Consider the following 25,556-nt stretch of genomic DNA (forward strand, 5'->3'; position numbering starts at 1 on the left):
GGGTAGCATAACATTGTGGCAGCTAGAAACGTCCATATCATTGATATTATTATTGTTGTTGTTGTTGTTTTTATTATTATTATATATTTTTCCTTCCATAGGTTTGACTTATATTTGAAAAAATCACACCTGTGTGAAGTGAGGGGCGCCCATAATCATTGTACATCATCTCATTCCGGCCAATCATAATTTGCGTCCTCACTTCACGTCTTCAATGTTTGTGTCACGCAATGTTTGTGTGTACACAAACACTCAAAATTGTCCATTCATTGTCAATGGCATTTAATGTTTGTGTTAGGACACAGTTTGTGTTTACACACACTAAAAGCTCGACATAGGAGGGCCTAAAAATGGGCCTCTGTTATTTCTGAATTGTGGAATTTAAAATAAAGGTTATGGTATAATATCCATATTGTTTGGGATAATTATGGAGGGGTTAGAATTTTAGAGTTATCTTAAAGTGTTGGACATTTGAGGACACCCTGAGAAGGCTATAGGCAATTGTTTCTCAAACCAAGTGGGGTCCCCTGCAAAAATATAGCATCAAAAATCAGTTTAACACTGCACTTCAACCTTATTTTGTACGTCGGCTTTCACAACATCATTATTTTTGTAACATTTATATATAGGCCTATTTTAATTTAACAACAACACACATTGGGGTCCCCAAACTCTGTTTAAGAAACACTGGACTAGACTAACAATGTTTGCCAAACATTAGATTCAAAGAAGGAAACCCACCACCCCAGCGTTGCAGCAACATTGCAGTTTGAACTACATTCCTAGCGTTTTCCTTCCCTTCGACATCACTTGTCCGTGACGATTGCCAGGAACATTATGAACATAGCCTCCTCTGGGACGGCAGGCAAAGCAAACGCGGGGGAGTAAAAAAAAAGGAGAATCGGAGATTTTTGCCCACCCTAGCCTTGACCAGCGGTGGTCCCCGGACCAGACGTTGATAAACAGTGCTGTAGGGGTCTCCCGTCTCTATATAAGGCACTGTGGAGCCGATGCGAAGTCAGAAGTTGAAGTTTGTCTCAGTCAGCGCTCCGGGACCACCGCCAACACACAGCTCCTCCACACACCAAAGCAGAGCCTCTCTATAAGGAACATAAACTGGTGCACTGGATTATTGCACGGCTAAGATATAGGTAAGACGGAACGAAGATGATATTGAAACTGGCGATAGGCCTACAGTACTAGGGTATATAATTCAGAATGTTCTGTGTTCAATATTTACTCGCACTTTGTATAGGCTAGATTCTAGAAGGTTACTATATTGTATACATGAATCAATGATTTAGTTAGTATAGCACAATCAGCGGTGTAGGATTGTGCCACCGTGCCACTGCACACATGCAGGTCTTGCTATGCTGTTGTGTACATCACTTTGGGTGTCTGGGTGAGGTAGACGGTCATCTGTCATGACAAAATATACAGGAGTAGGCTACAGTCATGTACTGGTAAGAAGATATGATATAACAGGCAGAGCCTATATGCTAAAGCTTCCCATGCAGCCTATACAAGAGTTTTGACATTTTGGAAGGATTTTTAAAAGACTAAATATCAATTCTGGTGTCAGAATGTAATATTGAATTATTGTTTTCCAAAATCTTGTCAAAATACTCTTGTAGTGTATGGGACACACTACAAGAGTATTTTGACAAGATTTTGTCATTTTGAGCTTATAAGCTCTGTAAAATGCGCTGTATCTCCTGAACAAGAGATGGATTATTATGAATGAGTTTAAGTGCTTTATACAGCTTTAACAGTTCGATAAACTTGCATTTCCTCTTTTGAACATAGAAGTAAGTGTTCCATTTAAACTGGGGTTACGTTACTGGAAGATGTGGGATCATCTGTCAACCAACCAGTCATGCCTTTTTAGACATCTTTATTCATTTGACATTGATTCATTGATTCTCAATGACCGCCATAACTCCATTTGAATGCCCAAGGAACCCTGGGGCTTTGACCTGCACCACTGATTTGAACATTATGGAAATGTCAGATATAGGCCTATCAGAGGACATATTTCACGATCCAGGTTATGTTTGCATTCCACCCTTTGGTGCTTTTCTTTTGGCAGAGTAGCGCCTTGGCTCTGTATCATCCATTTGATGTGATAGATAGATTATACCCCTCTGCAGAGATGGGTTATGTTTGCAATGTGTGCGTGTGCGTGTGCGTTACTATGTCTGTCACTCTCTTATAAAATTCATGAGAGCAATGAGAAGCCGGGCCAGAAATAAAAGCTGGTAGAGGTCTGGTGTGAAAGGGGGGGCACCGCGCTGGGAGAAGGGTGGTGCTGCTGGGTCTCTATGCCCGGGCTGGCGCTCTGACAGCAGCTTGTGTTGACACAGTCCCCGGAGCCAAACCTCAAGCTGCCTTTTCATCCAGCGAGGTGGAGGGATTCAAGGGTAGAGCGACTGTCTGTGTGGATCTAGTCCACAGTGGTGATCAAATTGGGGTCCGGGGACCCTCCAAGGGTCTTTGAAGAGGTTCCAGAGGATCCCCATGCAGCAAAATATAGCATCAATATAACCACTTTAACCCTATTTTATACATTTAGCTACTCACCTAGAAGAAGCTCGCAATTTGTATATAGAGATTGTAGATCTGCTGTAAAATGTTGAATTCTGAAGATTTTTTAACAACACGGATATTCTCTTTTGGGTATCCCCTCCCTGGCACAAATTATTCAGGTCTATATGACCAACGACATTAATAATACAAATACTTAATTTGTACTTGAATCTACTTGGAGGCACTGCAGTGCAGTTCTAGTTTCATGCAGGATGTGCCAGTCATGTTTCTGGGGCTTTCCTTGCCAGGGAGAGGGAGAGTAGCAGCCTCGTAGCGGCTGGGGCGATTCCCACTGGATTGGCAGGTAGCCAGTTAGTAGTTACGATGCAGAGGAAACGTAATGGCAGCGTCAACCTTCGTGACGTGGGCATGGACTCCAGGCTGGGGCACCGTGGGCATGGACTCCAGGCTGGGGCACTGTGGGCATGGACTCTAGGCTGCGGCACAGTATTGGAGACGTGGGCATGGACTCCAGGCTGGGGCACAGTATTGGAGACGTGGGCATGGACTCTAGGCTGGGGCACAGTATTGGAGACGTGGGCATGGACTCCAGGCTGGGGCACAGTATTGGAGACGTGGGCATGGACTCCAGGCTGGGGCACAGTATTGGAGACGTGGGCATGGACTCTAGGCTGGGGCACAGTATTGGAGACGTGGGCATGGACTCCAGGCTGGGGCACAGTATTGGAGACGTGGGCATGGACTCCAGGCTGGGGCACAGTATTGGAGACGTGGGCATGGACTCTAGGCTGGGGCACAGTATTCGACTACAGAGAGACCAGGGCTTGCGCCAGATGTTTAATGGTGGAAGTCAAGAAAAGGCAAAAGTCATAGATGTTTAGATCATGGCAGTGTGTTTAGATCATGGCAGTGTGTTTAGATCATGGCAGTGCAGTCATGCTGTGCATCATTAGGATGTTCTGTAGGGTGCGTTCGGAAATGCACACTCACTCACTCGCCCCCATGATTTGTAGTTTGCCTATATCGGAATGCACCCAACTCTGCCGGCTACAAGAGCATGACGACCATGACAACCATGATAAAGTTACTGTATTTCATTCAAATTGATTACAATGTTCCATCATTGGGAGTAAGCTCTTCATCACGGTGCTCATGTAGCCGACAGAGTAACCCTGCCTAAGGCCCACAATCCTAATTCCTCCCTTGATTTAATGTCTCCTATAGCCTGGGCTGGGAGTCTGGGACACATACCATGACCCGGTCGGGAGCTGGATGGTACAACTTACGTCATGTTGTGGTCGCTGGTTTGTAGTCATCAGGCAGGAATTCCCTGTGATCAAGGAAGGGACTTGACTTGGTGCAGCGTATGAATTCGACACGTTTCTTCAAGTACTTCTTGGAATAGTTTGTTTGGGTATATCCATCTTGTATATCCAACCCGTAGCGACTGGAGAGACTATGGCTAAATCAACACGTAAGTCACTCTACACATAGAGTTATATATAATAGAGATGGCACCGGAATTCCCCTCCCATCCACTTGCATGGAGTTGCTCACCCAGCGCATTAGTCCCTTTTCACCCCTTCTTCCGGGTTGGAAAAGTGGCGGTCTCCGCCCATTTTGGGCCTAAAACGTCATCGGAATTGCATTCAGGAAATTTGTAACACAATAAATAATTGTCTTCGTGTAAGTAATCAACTGGGGAAGTTTCATGGTGATAACAATCTAATATAGGTAGTAGGTATGGTTGTATTGTGTTTGTCAATCAGTGGACCATGACACAGCTTAAACACAACTCTTCTTTACTTTCAAACTCAGTCATAATAATAACAATGGCAAATGCAACATCAACACACATCATCTTGTATCTCAAGACTCAAGTAGTCGATCCCAGTTAATCCCCCCAATCATCACAAAGCCAACACAGGAATATGCAACGAGCGCAGCACAATCAAACAGCTGTCAGTGAGACATAAAGGAAAGGAAAGGTACTATGTTTACCCAGGGTAACTGGACTAAGCTCAAGAACTTGTTTACAGCCAGGCCCTGCTCATAGAACATTTCATGGACTAAGAACCAAAAAGAACTGGAAACCAACGGGTGGAAAAGGGGTCTCGGTGGCGGGCTTGGCTCTAGATAAGGACATCTGCTAAAGGCCAAAATTGTATATTGTACTCACAGAGTTGAATTAAACCTCAGGACTGTATTGTGTATTGGTCTCATGGTGTTTCCTTCCTACAGCCCTCAGGAGGAGCCTCGACAGTCCCACTACGCCCTGCTCAGACCAGAGAGGACCCGGACCAGACGACCTGAACAGACAGCCATAAATAAAAACCATCTACCGAGTAGAGATGACCACGTCCGCCCTGCCCCTGGTCTGGCTGGTTGTCTTCTCCTTCTCCCTGGCCGTCCTGCTGTGTGCCAGAGACGCGGCTGCCCTCTTCCTGCCCGACTCCAAGGTTCTGCGACAGCTGCTGAGCCGCTACGAGGAGGAAACGGAGCGCGGAAACACGACGGGAGGCGGCCGAGGCCGACGGGCCATCCGATGGTCGGACCGCGAGGAGATCCTCCAGTTGCACAACAAGCTGAGGGGAGAGGTCTACCCCAAAGCCTCCAACATGGAGCACATGGTAAGACCTTACTCCATCACACAATAAGCTGAGGGGAGAGGTCTACCCCAAAGCCTCCAACATGGAGCACATGGTAAGACCCCGCCAGTCCTGTTTAGTCATGAAAGTAAAATGATCGCTTTCTTCTTCAAAGTCATTGTTTTTTATTTTATTTTTGTTTTTATTAAGAGTAATAATCAGTCAATAACCAATAGAAAATAAAGATAACATAACATTTTCATCACTAATGTTCGTTATAAGGTGGCACAATTTCCATCTACTCACTCTGTCTCAGAGGTGGACGGTTCAGAAACCTGCCTATACCAGTGACATCATTGAGGGAGACAAGACAAACTATGCAGTCTTTCTCTTCCTGGAAAATTAGCACAATTGGCAAAATAGATGCCATTTTACTTAACAAAAGGTTAGAAATCTTGTTTTTAAATATCAAACCTGCCTAACGAGTGAGTAGACAGAAATTGTGCCATCTTGTAATGACTAAAGAGCGTTATTGACGACCATATGAAGATGGGTTGAAAATGAGTCAGGTGTTACTGCATTTATTGGCTAGTATACTGTAGTACTAGTGGAGAGAGAGAGAGAGAGAGAGAGAGAGAGAGAGAGACTGGAAAGACTGGGGTTATTTTTTTCTTTCTTCTTGAGAATGGCTTCTTGATTATTTGTTCAGAGTCTCAGGTCATCGTTTGCGTATTTGGACGTGTCGGCATGCATTTTGCGCTAAATTAGAGTTACAGTAAGTGTTTAAAAACAGCCCTTTCTCTGTCTTTCTTTTCTACGCTGGAAAAGATGATATCATGACAGCAAGCTGTTGCCAGCCTGCTGGGCGGCCCTTTTACAAGCAGGATAATAATGCTGACCCGAGCCTACCTGCAGAAAAAAAACAACTGTAACAAATTACAATATCCGTGAGACGAAGGGAGAAAAGGGGGTAGGATAAGGATCGCGGTGAGGCTGGTTCACAGGAGGACAGAGAGGGAGATTAAGGCTAGAAGATGGAATATTCTCCTGCTGTTTGAAGCAGGATCTCCTTTTCAATCTCCATAATGATTGTTGTGCGGGGAAAGGGTGTTAGAGTAAACCCTGCCTTAATGTCCATGATATTGGGGGGCTCATCCAGATCATTTTCCTGTGTGCTGAAACTAAGACAAAGTAGACAAAGTAACCCTGCCTGATGCCCAGAAGAAGCCTAATATCCTTCTTGGCAGTCCCCTTAAGTTGAGCGCTACATGCTTGGTTTCAGAAGAGGAGGATAACAACATTGACCCCTGGCTACCTGCAAAATACCCTGGAGACGAAGGCAAGAAATGTGTAGGATCAGGGTGAGGTTGGTTCACAGGAGGACAGTGGGAGATTAAGGCTAGAAAGAGGGAAACATCTCTGCTGCTGTTTGGAGCATTAATGACTTGGAGTGGGGGAAAGGGTGTTATTGTTGAGATGAGGGACATGGAAAGCCTATTGTTTCCAGACATCACTCAGGGTTATTAAGAGAGGGACCAATGTGTTTATAGCATGTGGTGATGTGGTAAGTGTGGACAGGGTCTGTGATCATGTGGTTAATTAACACACAGTGTTCATGTAACTCTGAGACACATTGTCACTGTCAGGGTGGAATCCCTGGCATGTCCAAAAAAACTATTGGACTTGTGACGACAAGAAGTTTTCTGCCCCGAACGCAACTAAAATGTAACCAAATGACCCGTTTGGTTCCATGATTTGTGCACTATACTCTCAGAGTTACGGATGGATAAATCAACATTCAACACTGTGCAGTGCAGGCATAGTACGGGCAGTGTAGTGACCGGCCTGTACGTGTTCCTGCAGTGTGGTCGGGCTGCAGGGATGTGAAGTCTCACCCTCCCTGCCTAGTGCTTTTCCGCAAGCCTCTGGAACAGGACAGGACTTCACATGCAACCTGGGTTCAGGGAGATGTGTGTGTGTGTGTGTGTGTGTGTGTGTGTGTGTGTGTGTGTGTGTGTGTGTGTGTGTGTGTGTGTGTCTGTGTGTGTTGCTTTATGTTTACATGTGTGTGAGTGTGAGTTTTAGCGACCACCAAGCGGCTGGAAATTTACTGAGTTGCGGGTCGGCATGCAGAGACAAAATATGGAGTCTTCCATTGACTCGGAAAATGCGTATGCGAGGGTCGATTCTTTACAGTGATTTCTTTTGGTATTTTTTTTTGTTTTTGTTTGTTAAAATGTTAAAGCTCTGTATTCTGATATTAATCTTTGCTAGCCTATTGAGCATTTGTTCAATAACAGCCCTATATATATCCCATTCTGACCGGGAACCCATTCTGGTGTTATCATCATGTTATGCTTTAGCTATTGAAAAATAGCAGATCTACAAGCTCATAGCGCGCCACCGAGTGGCGCGCTACGAGCTTGTAGGTCTGCTATTTTTGAAAAATCGAAGAACGACTGACATTTTTATAGAATCTGATCTCAGGTCAGAATGGGTTAATCAGACCAGTGTGTTGTCCAGTGGAAACCTCGTATGAATCTGATCTCAGGTCAGAATGGGATATATAATATACCCCTGCTCCTTCCAATCCCTGCGTGGCAACAGTGGGGTGTCATCTCCTCGTGCTCCACCCTGCTTTCCACCGTCCGCTATAAAGCAAACCGCTCAGGAAATGTGGATAATTCAGCTGTGATTGCTGAGGATTTGTAGTGGACCAGGGCCAGGACCAGGACCAGGGCCAGGCGCCAGCTGCTCCGCTCAGATGTACCGGGCTGGGCGGGGGGAAAAAAGAAGAAAAAGAAGAAGAAAAAGTTAATGTTTTACTTGTATCCATCCAGCTCCTTCTGAAGGAAGGCAGGGCTATAGAGGCCTTGAACAGGTTGCGGTTTAGGTAGTTAGTGAGTCTGAACAAGTACAGTATAGTGGGACAGTGTACTGTGTGTGTGCGTGCGTGCGTGCATGCGTGCGTGCATGCGTGCGTGCGTGCATGCGTGCGTGCGTGCGTGCGTGCGTGCGTGCGTGCGTGCGTGCGTGCGTGCGTGCATGCGTGCGTGCGTGCGTGCGTGTGTGTATATAGCCGGTGGATACATTCCACCAATGACAGGTGAATATAGCCACTTCTATAAAAGTGTATCTGAGGTCTGTCGTGTCAAATGTTAAAGTAATATTTTGTTTTTTTGCTGGGGAGGTTATCTCCATATTTTAACTTTTAACTTTTGTTTCCACACAGGTGTGGGATGATGAGTTGGAAACGTCAGCGACTCACTGGGCAGAACAGTGCCAGTGGGAGCATGGACCTCAGGATCTGCTCATGTCTATTGGACAGAACCTGGCTGTGCACTGGGGAAGGTGAGTGTCTATTGGACAGAATCTGGCTGTGCACTGGGGCAGGTGAGTGTCTATTGGACAGAACCTCGCTGTGCACTGGGGCAGGTGAGTGTCTATTGGACAGAACCTCGCTGTGCACTGGGGCAGGTGAGTGTCTATTGGACAGAACCTCGCTGTGCACTGGGGCAGGTGAGTGTCTATTGGACAGAACCTCGCTGTGCACTGGGGCAGGTGAGTGTCTATTGGACAGAACATTGCTGTGCACTGGGGCAGGTGAGTGTCTATTGGACAGAATGTCGCTGTGCACTGGGGCAGGTGAGTGTCTATTGGACAGAACCTTGCTGTGCACTGGGGCAGGTGAGTGTCTATTGGACAGAACCTTGCTGTGCACTGGGGCAGGTGAGTGTCTATTGGACAGAATCTGGCTGTGCACTGGGGCAGGTGAGTGTCTATTGGACAGAACCTCGCTGTGCACTGGGGCAGGTGAGTGTCTATTGGACAGAACCTTGCTGTGCACTGGGGCAGGTGAGTGTCTATTGGACAGAACCTTGCTGTGCACTGGGGCAGGTGAGTGTCTATTGGACAGAACCTTGCTGTGCACTGGGGCAGGTGAGTGTCTATTGGACAGAACCTTGCTGTGCACTGGGGCAGGTGAGTGTCTATTGGACAGAACCTTGCTGTGCACTGGGGCAGGTGAGTGTCTATTGGACAGAACCTTGCTGTGCACTGGGGCAGGTGAGTGTCTATTGGACAGAACCTTGCTGTGCACTGGGGCAGGTGAGTGTCTATTGGACAGAACCTTGCTGTGCACTGGGGCAGGTGAGTGTCTATTGGACAGAACCTTGCTGTGCACTGGGGCAGGTGAGTGTCTATTGGACAGAATCTGGCTGTGCACTGGGGCAGGTGAGTGTCTATTGGACAGAACCTCGCTGTGCACTGGGGCAGGTGAGTGTCTATTGGACAGAATCTGGCTGTGCACTGGGGCAGGTGAGTGTCTATTGGACAGAACCTCGCTGTGCACTGGGGCAGGTGTAGCTAACACAGTGGTTTCTTTTCAACCCTTTTGATGACCACCATTTGATGAGATTTAGCCTGGCTATATTTAGTTATCGTTGGATACGATTTTGTCCACAATTCCATGCTAGCCTGTATTGATGTGGTATCATAGGAGAGATAACAGGCAAACCATCAAAATTACAATTAATTTACATTGTGACTCTAGCCTAATTGACTAAAATCTCCATCATTTAGCTGGGGACCCCCTGGAACAACCCCCTCCCGGACCACTAGTGACTAAGCTAGCATATTATGTTCAACTCTGTCTCTGTTATGTGTGAGTGTGTACTATGTTAAAGTTAGTCAAGATCGGTGCTTTATGTGTAGGTGTTTGTTTTTAACCTTATCTCAATGGGTGTAATTCCAGGAATCTTCTGTCATTTTCACAACACTCCTTCCTTGCTCCCTCCCTCCTCACAACACTCCTTGCTCCCTCCCTCCTCACAACACTCCTTGTTCCCAGATCTAGAAGCTCACACACTGTCACATGTGTTTATATATCAGATCTAGAAGCTCACACACTGTCACATGTGTTTATATATCAGATCTAGAAGCTCACACACTGTCACATGTGTTTATATATCAGATCTAGAAGCTCACACACTGTCACATGTGTTTATATATCAGATCTAGAAGCTCACACACTGTCACATGTGTTTATATACCAGATCTAGAAGCTCACACACTGTCACATGTGTTTATATATCAGATCTAGAAGCTCACACACTGTCACATGTGTTTATATACCAGATCTAGAAGCTCACACACTGTCACATCATGTGTTTATATATCAGATCTAGAAGCTCACACACTGTCACATGTGTTTATATACCAGATCTAGAAGCTCACACACTGTCACATGTGTTTATATACCAGATCTAGAAGCTCACACACTGTCACATCATGTGTTTATATATCAGATCTAGAAGCTCACACACTGTCACATGTGTTTTGCGAGCGAACGGATTGCTGTGCAACTCAGTAATAAATCAGCCCAAACGGCAGCAGCCTCCACATGAACCAGTGTTTTTGTTTCCGCCCCGTGCACTGTGTCCTGGCCCGGTCCATTTATGAGCTCAGCACTTTTCAATACCGTAAAAAGAGATGTTTACAATAAAGGCTGCGATTGATTTGTCAGGCTGTGTTGCCATGTTTAGTTTTTGGGTTTTTTTTCCCCTCCTCTCGCCTGAGTTATTCCAATTCCCCCTGTTATGGACGGGATAATTTTACAGGCAGTGGTAGAAGAAGTATTTAACCCATTCTGACCTGAGATCAGATAAAAAAAAATGTCTTCTACATCCTGACAGTTTTCATTCTGACCTGAGATCAGATTTTTTTAAATTCTTCGATGACAGTCGCTCTTCGATTTTTCAAAAATAGCAGACCTACAAGCTCGTAGCGCGCTATGAGCTTGTAGATCTGCTATTTTTAAATGGCTAAAGCATAACGTAACACCAAAATGGGTAGATAAAAAAAAGTAAGGTAGATTTGTTAATTTACTAAGTAGTGTTGAAAGTATAAAAGAGTACAATGTTTGCCTCTGAAATGTAGTGGAATAGAAGTATACAGTATCAAGAATTGGAAATACTCAAGAAAGTACGGTACCTCAAATTGTACTTGATTACAGTACTTTAAGAGTAAATATACAGTAGTTTCTTTACACCACTCCTTACAGGACTACATGTGTGCCAGGTCAGAGGTCAAAACCAAACTAATCACTGGATGTTTGAGGGAAGGGTGGGGGCCGGCCCACACACACAGTCTCTCTGTGTGTACTTGTACTACTATACTTGTATAGTATAGTAGAATTTCAGAAAATAGACATTGTTATATATATATATATATATATATATATAATGCCCAAAAAGTAAAATAAAATCGCTGTCCTAAGGTGTGTGTGTGTGTGTGTGTGTGTGTGTGTGTGTGTGTGTGTGTGTGTGTGTGTGTGTGTGTGTGTGTGTGCTTGTCTCTGTGTGTGCCCACGTGCTTCAGGTATCGCTCCCCATCCTACCATGTCCAGGCCTGGTATGACGAAGTGAAAGATTACACGTATCCCTACCCTCAGGAGTGCAACCCCTGGTGTCCAGACCGCTGCTCAGGACCCATGTGCACGCATTACACCCAGGTGAGACCACGTTAATCAGGACCCATGTGCACGCATTACACCCAGGTGAGACCACGTTAATCAGGACCCATGTGCACGCATTACACCCAGGTGAGACCACGTTAATCAGGACCCATGTGCACGCATTACACCCAGGTGAGCCATGTGCACGCATTACACCCAGGTGAGCCATGTGCACGCATTACACCCAGGTGAGCCATGTGCACGCATTACACCCAGGTGAGCCATGTGCACGCATTACACCCAGGTGAGCCATGTGCACGCATTACACCCAGGTGAGACCACGTTAATCAGGACCCATGTGCACGCATTACACCCAGGTGAGACCACGTTAATCAGGACCCATGTGCACGCATTACACCCAGTGACCCAGGTGAGATCACGCTGAGGACCTCCTGGACGGAACACTTTACCCACTAAGCCTACGTAGGTGCCGTGCGTAGTTGTACATCTGACTGCATCAAAGGGAAAGAAGATCAGAGTTGGCTTCTATGCAGGTCTAATTTGATCTGCATTTCAATTTGATTTGTGTTTATAGAATAAAGTTGAAATATATATATATATATATATATATAATTTTCAACTCACAGATGTTTATTCATTACATGTGAGTTGAGTTGAGCAGCTTTTGTGTTTGTGATTTGTTTCTCTGAGCAAAACTGGGTCATTGGAGCATCTTGTGGTTTTAAGGGACAGGAGAGTTGAAACGCAGACATGGAAATAATAACGTGTAGAGCGCACGGAAAGGCCAGGGTGGGATGACAGCAGTGGGAGAGGAACAGAAAGGACCAGAGATGATCCATGGGAAAAACAGACACACAGGGACAATTTGCTGGCTCTCCCTGTAGACTTCAAGACGCAGTGCCATGATTTTTGGCACTTTTCCACATTTTTCATTTGTCTTTGTCTACATGACTCCTCCAGACCAACCGATGTGGTTAAAAACGTGCGAGGATATTTTGCCTGTCCTATTTCCAGTTTCTCATTGTAAACGGCAAAGCTTCTCTGGAAAACGGCCGGGGCGGAGTAGACTGGCCATACTGTTTACCTCCCGTTGCATCGGCGAAATGCATCTCGCTCCAAAGATTCATCTTACCGAGCCTGATGTGAATGCAACTCAAAAAACCATAGAAAGTATTATCAAGAGAACGTGGAACTTCTTTATGATGTAATGTAATCGACAACAACAATTTATTTGCTAATGTCTTCGTTACAGCGGCATTGTTGTATAGTGAAGCTGTTTTTACTAACAGCATTTTGGAAAGGAGGCAGATGAGTATAAGAGAAAATCCATGTGGGCAGTGAAAAAGTCAAATTCTGTATTTGTAATGAATGAGATGCCCACAGAAAATACACTTAAATGTACAGTTTTTTTTGGAAGAAAAGAAACCAGGTTTTGCTTTCACTTTGTCTGGGTCTGGGATAGGTTTTTGAAAACAGCCTGGATCCCCCCATCTGTCTCGACTGTCAAACCACATCGCTGGCATGTGGTAACAGTTAGCCATGCCAGTTATTCATTGCTTGACCTGGACTCCTTTGAAGACAAGAAATACAGGAAACATTGCCAAATCTGAAATGCTCACCTTGTCTTACTACGTCTTTCATCTCCTGGGAATACTCCTGTGTCGGTGAGCCCTGCTTCCTAGATGCCCTAACTACTACTTGGAACCGGGATAGACATCGAGAGCTCTTACTCTCTTACTGAAGCGTAATGTTGTTGTTTTAACCACCCTTAATGCTCGCAGTGCATGTGCTGACTCACTGCTCCGACTCATGTCACTGTCCCAGGAAATGGATAGACGTTATCCCAAGATAATTATGGATATGGAGAAGATGATGATTATGATAGTTTAAGAGTATCGTGAAGCGGCATAATATTATTCCTCAGTAGTGCTATACCATAATGAAGATGAATCCCCATTGGATTATAAAAAAAACATTAGTTTGACAATCACATGGTATGTATGCACTATGCACACACAGGGCAGGGCTCATATAGACAACGTGATACAATGTGGAGAGAAGATCGGCTGTCTCGTACTGTAGCGCTGCCTTGCTGAAGGGCACTTTGTTCATATACTGTTATCCATGCTGGACTTGAACCGCCCCCTTCCCCTCTGTAGGTGAACCCATTTTGACCTGAGATCAGATTCTTAAAAATGTCTTCTATACATCCTGACAGTTTTCTGAAAAAGCTATGTTTCTATGTCAGTCGTTTCTTCGATTTTTCAAAAATAGCAGATCTACAAGCTCATAGCGCGCCACTGAGTGGCGCGCTATGAGCTTGTAGATCTACTATTTTTCAATACCAAAAGGGGTTCCCGCCCCAAAATGGTTTAACCATGGAGCAGGTTCATTTTTAATATTTGTTTTTCAACAGAAGAAAAGTTGGATCTGTCCAGATCTCCTCTTATTTAATCAAACATATTGTGACATGTATTTCCTTTTCCACTCTGGATGATGAGAATAATCACTCCCTCTCACAGAGAAAGCCGTGTGTGTGTGTGTGTGTGTGTGTGTGTGTGTGTGTGTGTGTGTGTGTGTGTGTGTGTGTGTGTGTGTGTGTGTGTGTGTGTGTGTGTGTGTGTGTGTGTGTGTGTGTGTGTGTGTGTGTGTGTGTGTGTGTGTGTGTGTGTGTGTGTGTGTGTGTGTGTGTGTGTGTGTGTGTGTGTGTGTGTGTGTGTGTGCGTGTGTGTCTGTGTCTCAGTGTGCATCTCGGGTTACACAGTAAAGTCCTTAGTGTACATTTTTAACTCAAAGTGTACAAATGATTGATTCCATTTGTACACTCGGAGTCAAATGAACTTACTAGAGGTTTGGGCCCTCAGACCTAGAGTTTGTCCCGTTCTACACAGCTCTCATCTAGCTGGTGGTCACTCTATATTGTCAATAATTTGGGGTCCACTTTCAATATCCTCACAGCTCACCAGAGCCCACAGGTTGACAGTCGCTGGGGCAGTATAAAAGGCTCTGCTCCGGCTATGAACTTTCTCTCATGTTTGCAGGACTATAACGTTACCGTGGCAACTGTTCTGTGTGAAAGGCTAAACTTTGTCTTTTCCTTTCCGTTGTCTCCTTTGTCTCACAGTTGGTGTGGGCGACCACTAGTCGTGTGGGCTGTGCTGTGCACGCGTGTCCAAGGATGAGCGTCTGGGGAGATGTCTGGGAGAACGCCATTTACCTTGTGTGCAACTACTCCCCCAAGTACGATCAATATTCCTCTTTTTCCATGATCAACATCAATACACAGCAACAGAGTGGTGGACAGTATTAAGTACTTGAGTATATGTGTATTACTTTTTAGTAAACATTTTTGAGTATCTTATTCTTTACTTTACTCTAAGTATTTTAATTTTTGGGATACGTGTGATACTTTTAACCCCTCTACATTTCTAAGAAGGGAAAATAAATTAACCACTCTATCTCCAAGCTACATTTCAAATATAGTGAAAATACAAAATAGCTAAGTGACGGGTTGTGAGTTTGTAAATCTGCTTTTTTCATTATTGATTTATTTTTATTATTTTTTTACTTTTGAATACTTTTCAAAAAAGATTACAGTACTTTAGCTCAATTACAAATTGACATACGTAGCAACTTTCACTTGCAGTTGAGTAATATTTGACCAGGAATATTCTATACTTTGACTCAAGTACTTGGGTCGAGTACTTTGTCCGCCACTGTTAAGACACTTGAGTGTGCAAAGCCTCTTGAGTGTTTACATTCTCTATGCTTACAGTAGTATTTGGCATGATGCTAAAGTGTGTGTTCCTACGTAATATACTGTAGCACTGCTAGGGATATGTGGTGATGGCTTGCTGTTGCTGTCCAACGCTATTGTTTTAAGTGTTTGTCTAAGAAGTATGTATGACATATTGAGGCCATTAACATTCCTCACCAAGACAGAATAGAAAAATAATGAAGGGGAAGAAAACAATGACAGAAGGGCAAAGAACGGTCGCTGGCTTTCTAGACAGCTCTTGAAGTTTTAATTGCCAGGAGAGACAGCATGGATTGTTTTTATTAGCTTGTGAGAGTGAAAGTCTAGAAGTGACGATGATAATGAAAACAGTGCTCAAAACAATGAGCCCAGTGACACTGCGGTAATTTCCACCCGGTCAAGCTGTTTGTTGTGAACTTCTCCAGGGGCAACTGGATAGGTGAGGCCCCATACCAACATGGCCGCCCATGCTCCCAGTGCCCTCCCAGCTATGGAGGAGGCTGCCGGGCTAATCTCTGCTACAAGGGTGAGATATATGCAAAGATACACACAGTGGCATTTAGCACTATAGGAGTACACCAGTTAATTGAGATAATTGATTCAATCTGTATAAAGATTGTAATACAGTAATTGATTTTGGGGGAAACAACTTGGGCATGTTATTATATAAATAATATATAATAACATTTACACACATATCTATTAACACAGCAGTACAGGCAGCGAGAACAATTACGCAGGCAATGCTAAAAGGATAACACAAAAACTGTGGTCCTATAATCGGTTATCAGTATAAAATAGGTCTTAATAGAGCACCGAAGTCCTGACGTAACTCACTCATCCCGACGATTCCCCTGGTTCGCGGAAGTAATTTCTCTATGGAGAATAACATGGGGTGATCTTAATATCGTCTACTATAAGCGTTGTGGTCCAAAAATAAACAAGCTGTCTCGGCGTTATTGTTAGGGAGGTGTCTCTGTATCGTTTGCAACAGTCAGTCACTCATATATGATACAGTCTGCTTCTAGCGAAAATCTAACTAATTCAGCAGCAGTAACATTAGCGTTTTCTCTCAGTCAGTTGATTCTTCATATCCATATGAGTGAAGCGGCCGGGGTGACATGTTTATTTTTCAAACACAGTTGTTATCTGAGGCGATATAAAATCGCCTCAATGGGGATTTCAATGCAACTAAACAAATACATGAACCTGGGGACTGACGCCCTCTACTGAAAGTGACATCAGACTTCGGTGCTCTATTCTAATAGTGGTAAATCAGACAATATTATTTTTATATTCATAAATGTAAAAAAGAAAACAAAAATATAACAATTGTGCTTCTCAATTATTCAAAAAGGTAATCAATAGAATAGGCATGTGCATAACTGTATAGTCCCATAGCTTCATCTGATTGGCTCGGCAGCAGATTTGAACGGGAAACACAAATAAAGGTGCGTTTCCCGTTCAAATTTGCTGCTGAGCCAATCAAACAAAGCCATATTGACATTTAACACTGAACCAGAAGAGGAATTGGTATGTATGCCACCTCCTGGAAACCCTGGACTACATAAGATATGCACATGGACCACAGAGCCCATAATGCAGCCCTATAGAGCGTTGCAGTCCCGCCCCCTCGAGAGACCCGGAAAATAAATCCCCGTTCATTTTCCTCATAGACTTTTCTGAAAGTATTTATTTAAAGACGTTTACGCCGCGGACAAAGACAACTCTTGTCGTGACCAATCATGACAATAAGCACAATGTTTTGGGCCAAACAAAGAATTGGAAAGTAGAAAAAAACGGCACTTCTTTGTAATTATTTGTTTGGTCCAAAATATTGTGTTTGTTGTCATGATTTGTCACGACTCGAGTTGGCTTTGTACGACGCTTAAAAGGTCTTTAAATAAATACTTTGTGAAATGTCTATGGGAAAAATGCATTGGGATTCATTTCCTGGGCCTGGCGTCGTCATGAAAGGGGGTGGGACTGCGACGCTCTATTTAGCAGTGCCTTTGTTGTAAAGGTGATTTGCATTTGCAGTGAATAATGTGACAGAATATAACTGTGTCTTCTCTTCTCCGTAGACTCTCAGCGCACAGAGACGGAGGACATGAATGAGGTGGAGAAGCCCCAGGTCCCAGTGGCTCCTCGTACTACCACCACCACCAAGCCCGTTAGCAAACCCAAGCCCTCCGCCCCCAAGAAGACCCCAACCAAGCCTTCTGGTCCCAAACCCACCCGAACCCCTCACCCTAAGACAGCAGCTGGGAACATCTACTTGGGTATGTATAGGAATGCCTGGATGATAATGTCAGCCATTTTTTTGACTTTTTTGAAGATATCGTTGTTGTCGGACATTATGCAGTGTCTCGGTTTTTAACCTCTTTCAATCTGGGGCCTCTATTTTGGCCAAGTCATTATAGAGGACATTTATTTTATTGTATTTTATATGTTGCAGATGTACAGGCTCACACAGCGTCACAACGTCACATGTTGTGAGCTTGTCCATCAAAAACGTATTTGAGCTCCTTATGATTTATTTGTTTGCTTATAAGTTAAAGGAGCATTCAGTGACTTGGGTGATTTGGAAAGACAGATAATAGAATAGTTTTTTGACAAAATAATGGTCAACAAATCTGTGATCTTTTGTCTAGGACTTTCCATAACCGATATTGGTGCCAACAATCGGGCATTGGTTTTCATTAATCCTACTACTGTCATTTCATTGCTCTTCATCTTACAGCTCAGACCATCAAGTGTGAGACCAGAGTGCGAGATAAGTGCAAAGGAGCCACTTGCAACAGGTCAGTCTATGTTGTTTTTGACAATGATTGTTCATCCAGAGCAGTTTGGCTGATATATCAGCCATTATTTGGCTTTTTTGACAACATTGATATCAGCAATTATGCAGCCGATGTGTCCCGATCATTAACCACATTCGACCTGGTGTTGGCCATGTCGTTATAGATGTTTTCACGTCGTGTGACACGCTTTTTCCGCATTCATTCGGACAAAATGGACAGTGCTTTCCAAAATCGTGATCGAAAACGGAACCACAAATCTGTTGGACTATCTACTACATTCCTGTGTGTATTCAGTCTAAAGCCAGTCCCTCTCTGACTCTACAGATATAACTGTCCTGCTAACTGTCTCAATAAGAAGGGGAAGGTATGGGGAACTCTCTTTTATGATGTGGTAAGTCTGTTGTATATGAATTTATTTTACATTATAGTACATCTTACACCACTCAATTACTATTAATCATTAATGAATTAATTATGAACTATTAAATACTATTCTTTGTGATTGTTTCAGCAATCAAGTATTTGCCGTGCTGCGATACATTTCGGTGCCATCGATAATAACGGAGGTTTAGTGGACATCACAAGAATGGAAAAGTTTCCATTCTTTGTCAGAGCTGCAAAAAACGGTGTTGAATCTCTCAGGTAGATGTTTGTGCTTTGTTTCCCGGCAAATATGTTGAAATCTGTTTTTTTTAACCATATTGCAATACAGCAATGAGACTCAAACATTATTTCTGCTTTGTGCGATCACGGATGTCCGGAGAATAAGTAATTTCTTAATCCATGTCTCTTCTCTTTTGCAGTAAATATAAAGCTAGCAATGCTTTTGTGGTGGCCAAGGTGGAAGGTAAATCAAGCCTCGTTTGTTTCTCCTAAAATTACTTCAGTATTACTTCAGTAACTGTATGTACAGTACCTTCACATAAATATTGTGGTGTTGATGATGTCTTTTCTCTCCTCTATGTGACAGAAATGTCGGTGGACTGCTACACCACAGTGGCTGAAATCTGCCCCTTCAAAAAGCCTGCCTCCAGCTGCCCAAGGTGACCTCAATGTCCAGCAGTGTTTCTCAAACTTCTTTCCCATTTCAAGGACCCCTGTGCGACATAATTGTTTTATAATCTCTGGGACCCATTATTATACACTATCAAATCCTCCGTGTTAAGTGAAGAAGGGTCCATTTGGTGTATACACTGTCTGAGTTATACAGACCTGTAACGATTCCTAAGTATCAGTCATTTAGCTGGGGACCCCAACCCCCACAATGACTCATGGGTGGGGGTCCCTGGTCGCTGGAATGCAACGTCAATGACAGACAATATTTACGCAGACTAAAAGCTGGTGCCTGAAAATGAAACATGCTAATGTTCTATAATGTTTTCCTCAGAGTACTCTGTCCTGCCAACTGCAAGAATCAACCTTCATATTGGTCACCCGTGATTGGGAACAACATCTACACATGTGTAAGTTGACTCAGTGAGAGAGTTCAGAACAGACCTTGAATTGGTAGCGACAAGCACAGGTCATCTTGCAGAGGTCATGAAGTTCAGCCCCCTCTTTGGGAGGCTGAGACAGAGACAGAGAGGCCTTGGTGTTCTGATCTGAGTTTTTGGATTTGTTGCATGGTTTATGTTAGAGAGATGAGTGGTCTATGCCCCGTGTTGCCCTTAAGAGACCATGAAAGTCTTTTTTTTTGTTTTTGCGGCTTACGCCTTTTATTGGTTTTTTTGAAGGGACAGACAGTAGGCTGACAGGAAACGGGAGAGAGATGGGGGGAAGACATGCAGTAAAGGCCGTGTCGGGCTCGGGAGTCGAACCCGCGGCACACTGCGACTGGATTACCAGTCGGGTGCCCAGACGGTTACGCCACCGCCTGGGCAGAGACCATGCAGTCTTTGTGGTGCAAGGAAACCATGGGGTCTTCTGAACTACAATGTGAGCATGGCTTTGTGAGGAATGGGAGCTGTGGTGAGGCCAGCCTCAGTGTGTCTCACAGCTCTGCGCCCGGCCAGTGACCCACACATAGTTGTTACAGTGTGTATTGGCTCGGTCAGAAGTGACCAAGCTTAGCTTTGGGATTCACCAACTGGCACATCAACACAAGGTTGCTATTTTACGAATGAGTCAGCGTTTTCCTCAGATGAACCTGCTGACATACATAATGTCCAGCTGATCACAAATCTTAGCCATCCAGAGATCTCCAACAAGCTATGTTTTGGGGCTATAGTGCCTAAAATTGACAGTCATACGCTCACATTCACAGCATCATCATCAAGCAACGTTAGCACTCATGTGTGAAATGTACTTAGGAATGTTAGTTCCTTAGGAAGTGTCATTCTTTAGTACTGTAGTTGGATGTTGGACAAACATTGGAGACATTTTCTTTCTGTGGATGGTGGGGTGAGCTGTATAGTCGGTGTGGATGATTATTTATTTAACGATTGCGAAATCCTTGAGCCAAGCAGTTGCCTCCTGGTCTACTGCATGAACTACTGACTACTAGTCCTCCTTTTATAATCTTTGGAGAGAGCAGGCTTCAATTATCATGTGTTCCATTGTTTTCTCCTCTCCACAAGAACACAGCGGGCTTGGGCTGCTGGTCCAGCAAGCTGGCCATGCAGGGTCCTTGGAAGGTTGACCACCAGGGCTGGACTGGGACAAAAATTCGGCCTGGGCATTTTCGAATTTGGCCCGCCCCAGACCGGCCCACCACAACCAGCGTGCAGATAGCAGAAACTCTACCGCCCGCTCCGTCGCGGCACACACAAACAAACAAGCCCTAATACCACCACTTTTACAGAACAACATAGGCCTAAATGATACAAACCAACAGACAACTACACACTACACACTATTTGTCACTCACTGATACAGGTACAGTGAAATTATCATGATGGCATTGGCAGAATGGCTGCACGCCCGGACCTTTCCTTTAGTTTTTTAAAATCATGACGGCCCCCTACGGTCGCGGCCCACCGGGAAAATGCCCGGTGGCCAGTCCAGCCCTGTTGACCACTCTCTCATTGTGAGCTCATAGGGTGGTGAAGTCAGCTAGTGGGGTATTCTTCCAAATTGGTCATCTGCATGGATTGGGAGATGGGGGGGGGGGAATCTTTGACTTATTGAAGCATCCTTTGAGCAAGTTGTACTCACTGGATATATGGGAGGGGGGGGGGGGGTCGGTGGTGGCTTATGTTGAGACAGGGAGTGCTGTGAGTGTGGATGGTGGGGTGAGCTGACTGTACAGTGTGGATGGTGGGGTGAGTGATATGTTTAGACTATAAATGACTAAGGCTGCTCCTGACTCAGATTGGCCTCTGACTCAGATTGCACGCACGCGCGCACACACACACACACACACACACACACACACACACACACACACACACACACACACACACACACACACACACACACACACACACACAGCCTACAGTGCACGACTGAACTGTTTTTGAGTGGTGCAACCACTCCAAGGAACAGCAATGTCCGTGTTCACCTATGTGTTCACCTATGTGACGTTAACCTACCTATGTGACTATGAGCACCAGTATGACTATGAGTACCAGTAGGGGCGCTGTTGTGCCAGAAACGGAGAGAGAGAGATAGTGCTGCACTGTTAAGTTGCACCACTCAGTTCACACAGGTGTGATTTTTACTCTTAGGTCCAGCAGGACAATATGAGGCTATTATATATATTTTAATCAAATACATACAAATGCTGTATATTTCTGCCACATTTTAACAAGGTCTCCTCTCCATCCTCTGCCCTCAGAGCTCCAGTATCTGCAGAGCGGCCATCCACGCTGGGGTGATCAAACCAGACGGAGGCCTCGTGGATGTTCTGGCTCTGGACAAGAGAAAGAACTATGTTGGAGTCCACAAAAATGGAATCCAATCTGAAAGGTATGAATCTACTCAACTTCAACCACATGAACCCAATCCAATACCACTTCTTTGGGGTGAACATTCTGTGAGAATAGCTGATTTAGAAGCTCACAGTGAGCTTTTAGATCAGCTATTGTTGGCAATGAGATTTGATGTTGAGAGAAAATGTTTTTACTGTGTTGGTGGGTAGTTTCATATTTGTTCATTTGCTGATGATGCACTGCTTTATTTGCCTTTTAAACCCAGTAATACAAGTAGTCTTGGTTTTATAATGATTATCTAAGCAGAGCATAGATTAAATACTGCCTGTATTGCAACTATCTTTGCCACAATAATGATAGATTTCAGAGATTGTGCGAGTAAGAAGTGTACTTTTGACTGTCATTTTTTTAATGTGATGAATTTCCCTCTATATTATCTTTCTCCATTATGGCACTCTCTTGCACATCAGTGTTCTAGCATGGCCCTCATGTCTGTGGTGTGGTCTGGTAGGCCAGAGCGAAGGCACGGAAAGCCTTCTGGTCAAGTCCACGTTTGGCACGAAGGGCTATAAGAGTAATGGGGTGGTTTGGTCTGTGGACGGGCCACACATGGGCTCTTTGTTTACTTTACCCAAGCATTTCAATGGACTGTGCAAAGTGCTGCATGGCCAAAATCATCCCAGTTGGAGTACTGTTGAAATCTGATGCAGAAACTCGGAGGCCATCTCAGGGCGTTAGGAATGGATTGAGCTATCGGGTCCCAAACAGTGTGCTGAGACACGCTGGGGGTGCCACGAGGCGAGGCCAGGTGTGCGTTTGCGATTCTGTGACAAGAAAACGTTATTATTTAAAATTAATAAATTATACAAAGCGTTATGAATTATATTTTTTAACCCATTTTGACCTGAGATCCGATTAAAAAAATGACAGTTTTCTGAAAAAGCTATGTTTCTATGTCAGTCGTTCTTCGATTTTTCAAAAATAGCAGACCTACAGTGGCGCGCTACGAGCTTGTAGATCTGATATTTTTCAATAGCTAAAGCATAACATAATGCTAACACCAAAAGGGGTTCCCGCCCAAAATGGGTTAATTTACTATATCAGTTCTTTGTGTGCTCTCATTTCCCAATACGGAGGCAAATTCTACACCCAACATTTTAGCCACTTACAACATGGCATCACTATTTTTGGCCATTTCATTACAGGTGACAATGTTTCATTTGATAAGTTTCCTACAAGTTCAGAATGCGTTGCAACGCGCTGCGTTGGGAGCTTGTAGATTGGCTATTTCCTCGTTGAATACAGTTGAAATTAGAGCCCGACCGATATGGATTTGTGTGGCCGATCCGATAACCGATAAGATAGAGGGGGACAATCACCGATAGCCGATTTGCCACCGATATAGTGATTTTTTTTGCTGGAATGAAAATAGACCTTTTTTCTGTGTGAATTGTGCAAAGATGTTGTGCCGATATGATTATGCAATGGTACAGACACAGTGACAGTAGTAAGGACAGCTGCTTTCTTAAACCAATGTCTTTATTCAAGACTTTTTTTCAACTTATTCAGTCAAGTGAGCTGCTGGGCAAAACATATCACTGCACCAGTAGTAGTCTATTTCACCAGCAACATGCTTTAATTCATATCGCGTATATCTGCGAGAAATTCACCGATACGATCCAATCGGCCAGGCCCATATATGGTCATATCGGCGGCCGATATATCGGCGGCCGATATATCGGCCGGCCGATTATCGGTCGGGCTCTAGTTGAAATCATGGCATAATTATGCCAACATCTAGTAGGGGGCAGCAGCGCGGGCAGTTTGGACCATAGAGTATTAAAAGGATAGAGACTGATCTGGCGTGAAGCTCCGCCCCCTCCGCTATTCATGTCAGCGGAAGTTGCTCAGTGGCGTTTTGAAGCACCCGGAAGGACCGTCTACTTCCGCATTGGACCACCACATTTTGGTGGTCCAATGCGGAAGTGCAACCGAGCGCTCAATGTTAAAGCCCAGCTGCTGCACGGGGGGTGTCCTCGTCGTGAATCCACGGGTCCGCCTGCAGTCCTTCCTCTTACCACTAGGGCCCAGCGCTTCAACGTTGGAGCGCCTCACTGGCCCCTTGGTTTGGACTGGCCTCTGTTGCACGGGAAGTAATCACAGCCTATCCAATTACTCGATGGATGGAAACTGAGTCAGTGCTTCCTGCATTGATAATTACCACTGATCTGACACCAGTAAGGACTGGCCTCATACTGAGTCAGTGCTTCCTGCATTGATAATTACCACTGATCTAACACCAGTAAGGACTGGCCTCATACTGAGTCAGTGCTTCCTGCATTGATAATTACCACTGATCTAACACCAGTAAGGACTGGCCTCATACTGAGTCAGTGCTTCCTGCATTGATAATTACCACTGATCTGACACCAGTAAGGACTGGCCTCATACTGAGTCAGTGCTTCCTGCATTGATAATTACCACTGATCTGACACCAGTAAGGACTGCAGGCCTCATACTGACATTAGTGAGCACGGCAGGCCTTCAAGGCCTCTCCGCTAATGAACTAATAACAAAACCATGAAGTTAAATTCGAGCAGAGGTAGATGGAAAGGTCAGTTTCTGCAGCATGGTCATAGTGAGCCAGTGTTTGAGTCATGTTTCCCAAAATGCCCAGTTTAAAAGAAGGAATGGAATGCCAACATGTTTTGACTTCAGAGGCACAGAATAAATAAATGTGGTTGTTGTGTTGTGTAGAAGTTGTCTAAGTATATAACCCGTTCATTTTGTCTCTCTTTGCAGTAAGAGCAACACTGAAGGAGGCTCCTTCCGTGTCTTCGCTGTGAGGCAGTGAACCATCACAACTCCTCTGTGGTTTCAAACTTAACTTTGTCCAATCTAAAGAGTCCCCTCCTCGTCGTCTGCTATTGATGAGCAGCTGTACAGTTGGATTCCACGGTAAATACATGTCTCTATCATCTCTGTCCCCCCTCTGGACCGATAGACCCCGTTCTCATTTTAGGTAATCAACAGTAGCAATTTTATTTAATGGACCTTTTTGGTTGTTTATTTTCTCTGCTTTTAACTCCCAGATGTGGATGTATTTTTTTAAGGGTACTTAATCTGTGAATGCAGAATGTGTTTATATTAAGATGCAATGAACAGCTGGTGCTGACTTCTGTGTCTTTACATTTTTATAGGTTTTAAATATATGTTTTATATAGAAATTGTTTACATTGATGTTATCTTATTGCAAAATCAATCATTGATCTTAATACACAGGAATGTATATTGATCACACTGTATTTAATCATTGTGTACAGAACAGATGTTTTTCAAAATAGGGTAGGCTATAGTAACAGTTTTTCCTGTGTATCTGTTCCCAGCAGAGAGGGTATATAATTTATATATAATTGCCAGCAATGTCTGTTTGTTTCTGTCACAACTTGGTATATGAGCTGGCAGTGGTGGAAAAAGTACACAATTGTTTTACTTAACCCATTCTGACCTGAGATC

General features: G+C 44.2%; 1 protein-coding gene across 2 annotated transcripts; it reads left to right on the plus strand.

Annotated features, from left to right (window-relative positions):
- The first annotated feature begins 934 nt into the window (after nt 1–934).
- crispld2 (cysteine-rich secretory protein LCCL domain containing 2) lies at nt 935–25,556 on the plus strand. 2 transcript variants are annotated; one of them, XM_080760507.1, is made up of 15 exons: nt 935–1,151; nt 4,789–5,177; nt 8,368–8,486; nt 11,514–11,646; nt 14,735–14,850; nt 15,793–15,893; nt 17,452–17,649; nt 18,111–18,171; nt 18,496–18,562; nt 18,683–18,813; nt 18,975–19,018; nt 19,142–19,214; nt 19,559–19,634; nt 21,947–22,077; nt 24,843–25,556. In XM_080760507.1, exons 2-15 carry the CDS (start codon nt 4,899–4,901, stop codon nt 24,892–24,894), a joined length of 1,581 nt encoding a protein of 526 aa, XP_080616633.1. In that variant the 5' UTR covers nt 935–1,151; nt 4,789–4,898; the 3' UTR covers nt 24,895–25,556. The 2 variants fall into 2 exon arrangements, with proteins under 2 accessions (XP_080616633.1, XP_080616634.1); XM_080760508.1 differs by lacking the exons at nt 935–1,151; nt 4,789–5,177 and adding an exon at nt 5,209–5,250.

This window comes from Protomyctophum bolini (genome assembly GCF_963924005.1).
Source record: "Protomyctophum bolini genome assembly, chromosome: 1".
NCBI lineage: Eukaryota > Metazoa > Chordata > Actinopteri > Myctophiformes > Myctophidae > Protomyctophum > Protomyctophum bolini.

What these genes read in the sequence shown, in the direction of transcription:
- crispld2 (XM_080760507.1), top strand. Translation starts at nt 4,899, where the DNA reads ATGACCACGTCCGCCCTGCCCCTGGTCTGGCTGGTTGTCTTCTCCTTC. An exon ending in GGAACAACATCTACACATGT is followed by an intron (nt 19,635 to 21,946) that starts GTAAGTTGACTC and finishes CTCTGCCCTCAG; the next exon opens with AGCTCCAGTATCTGCAGAGC. An exon ending in AATGGAATCCAATCTGAAAG is followed by an intron (nt 22,078 to 24,842) that starts GTATGAATCTAC and finishes CTCTCTTTGCAG; the next exon opens with TAAGAGCAACACTGAAGGAG.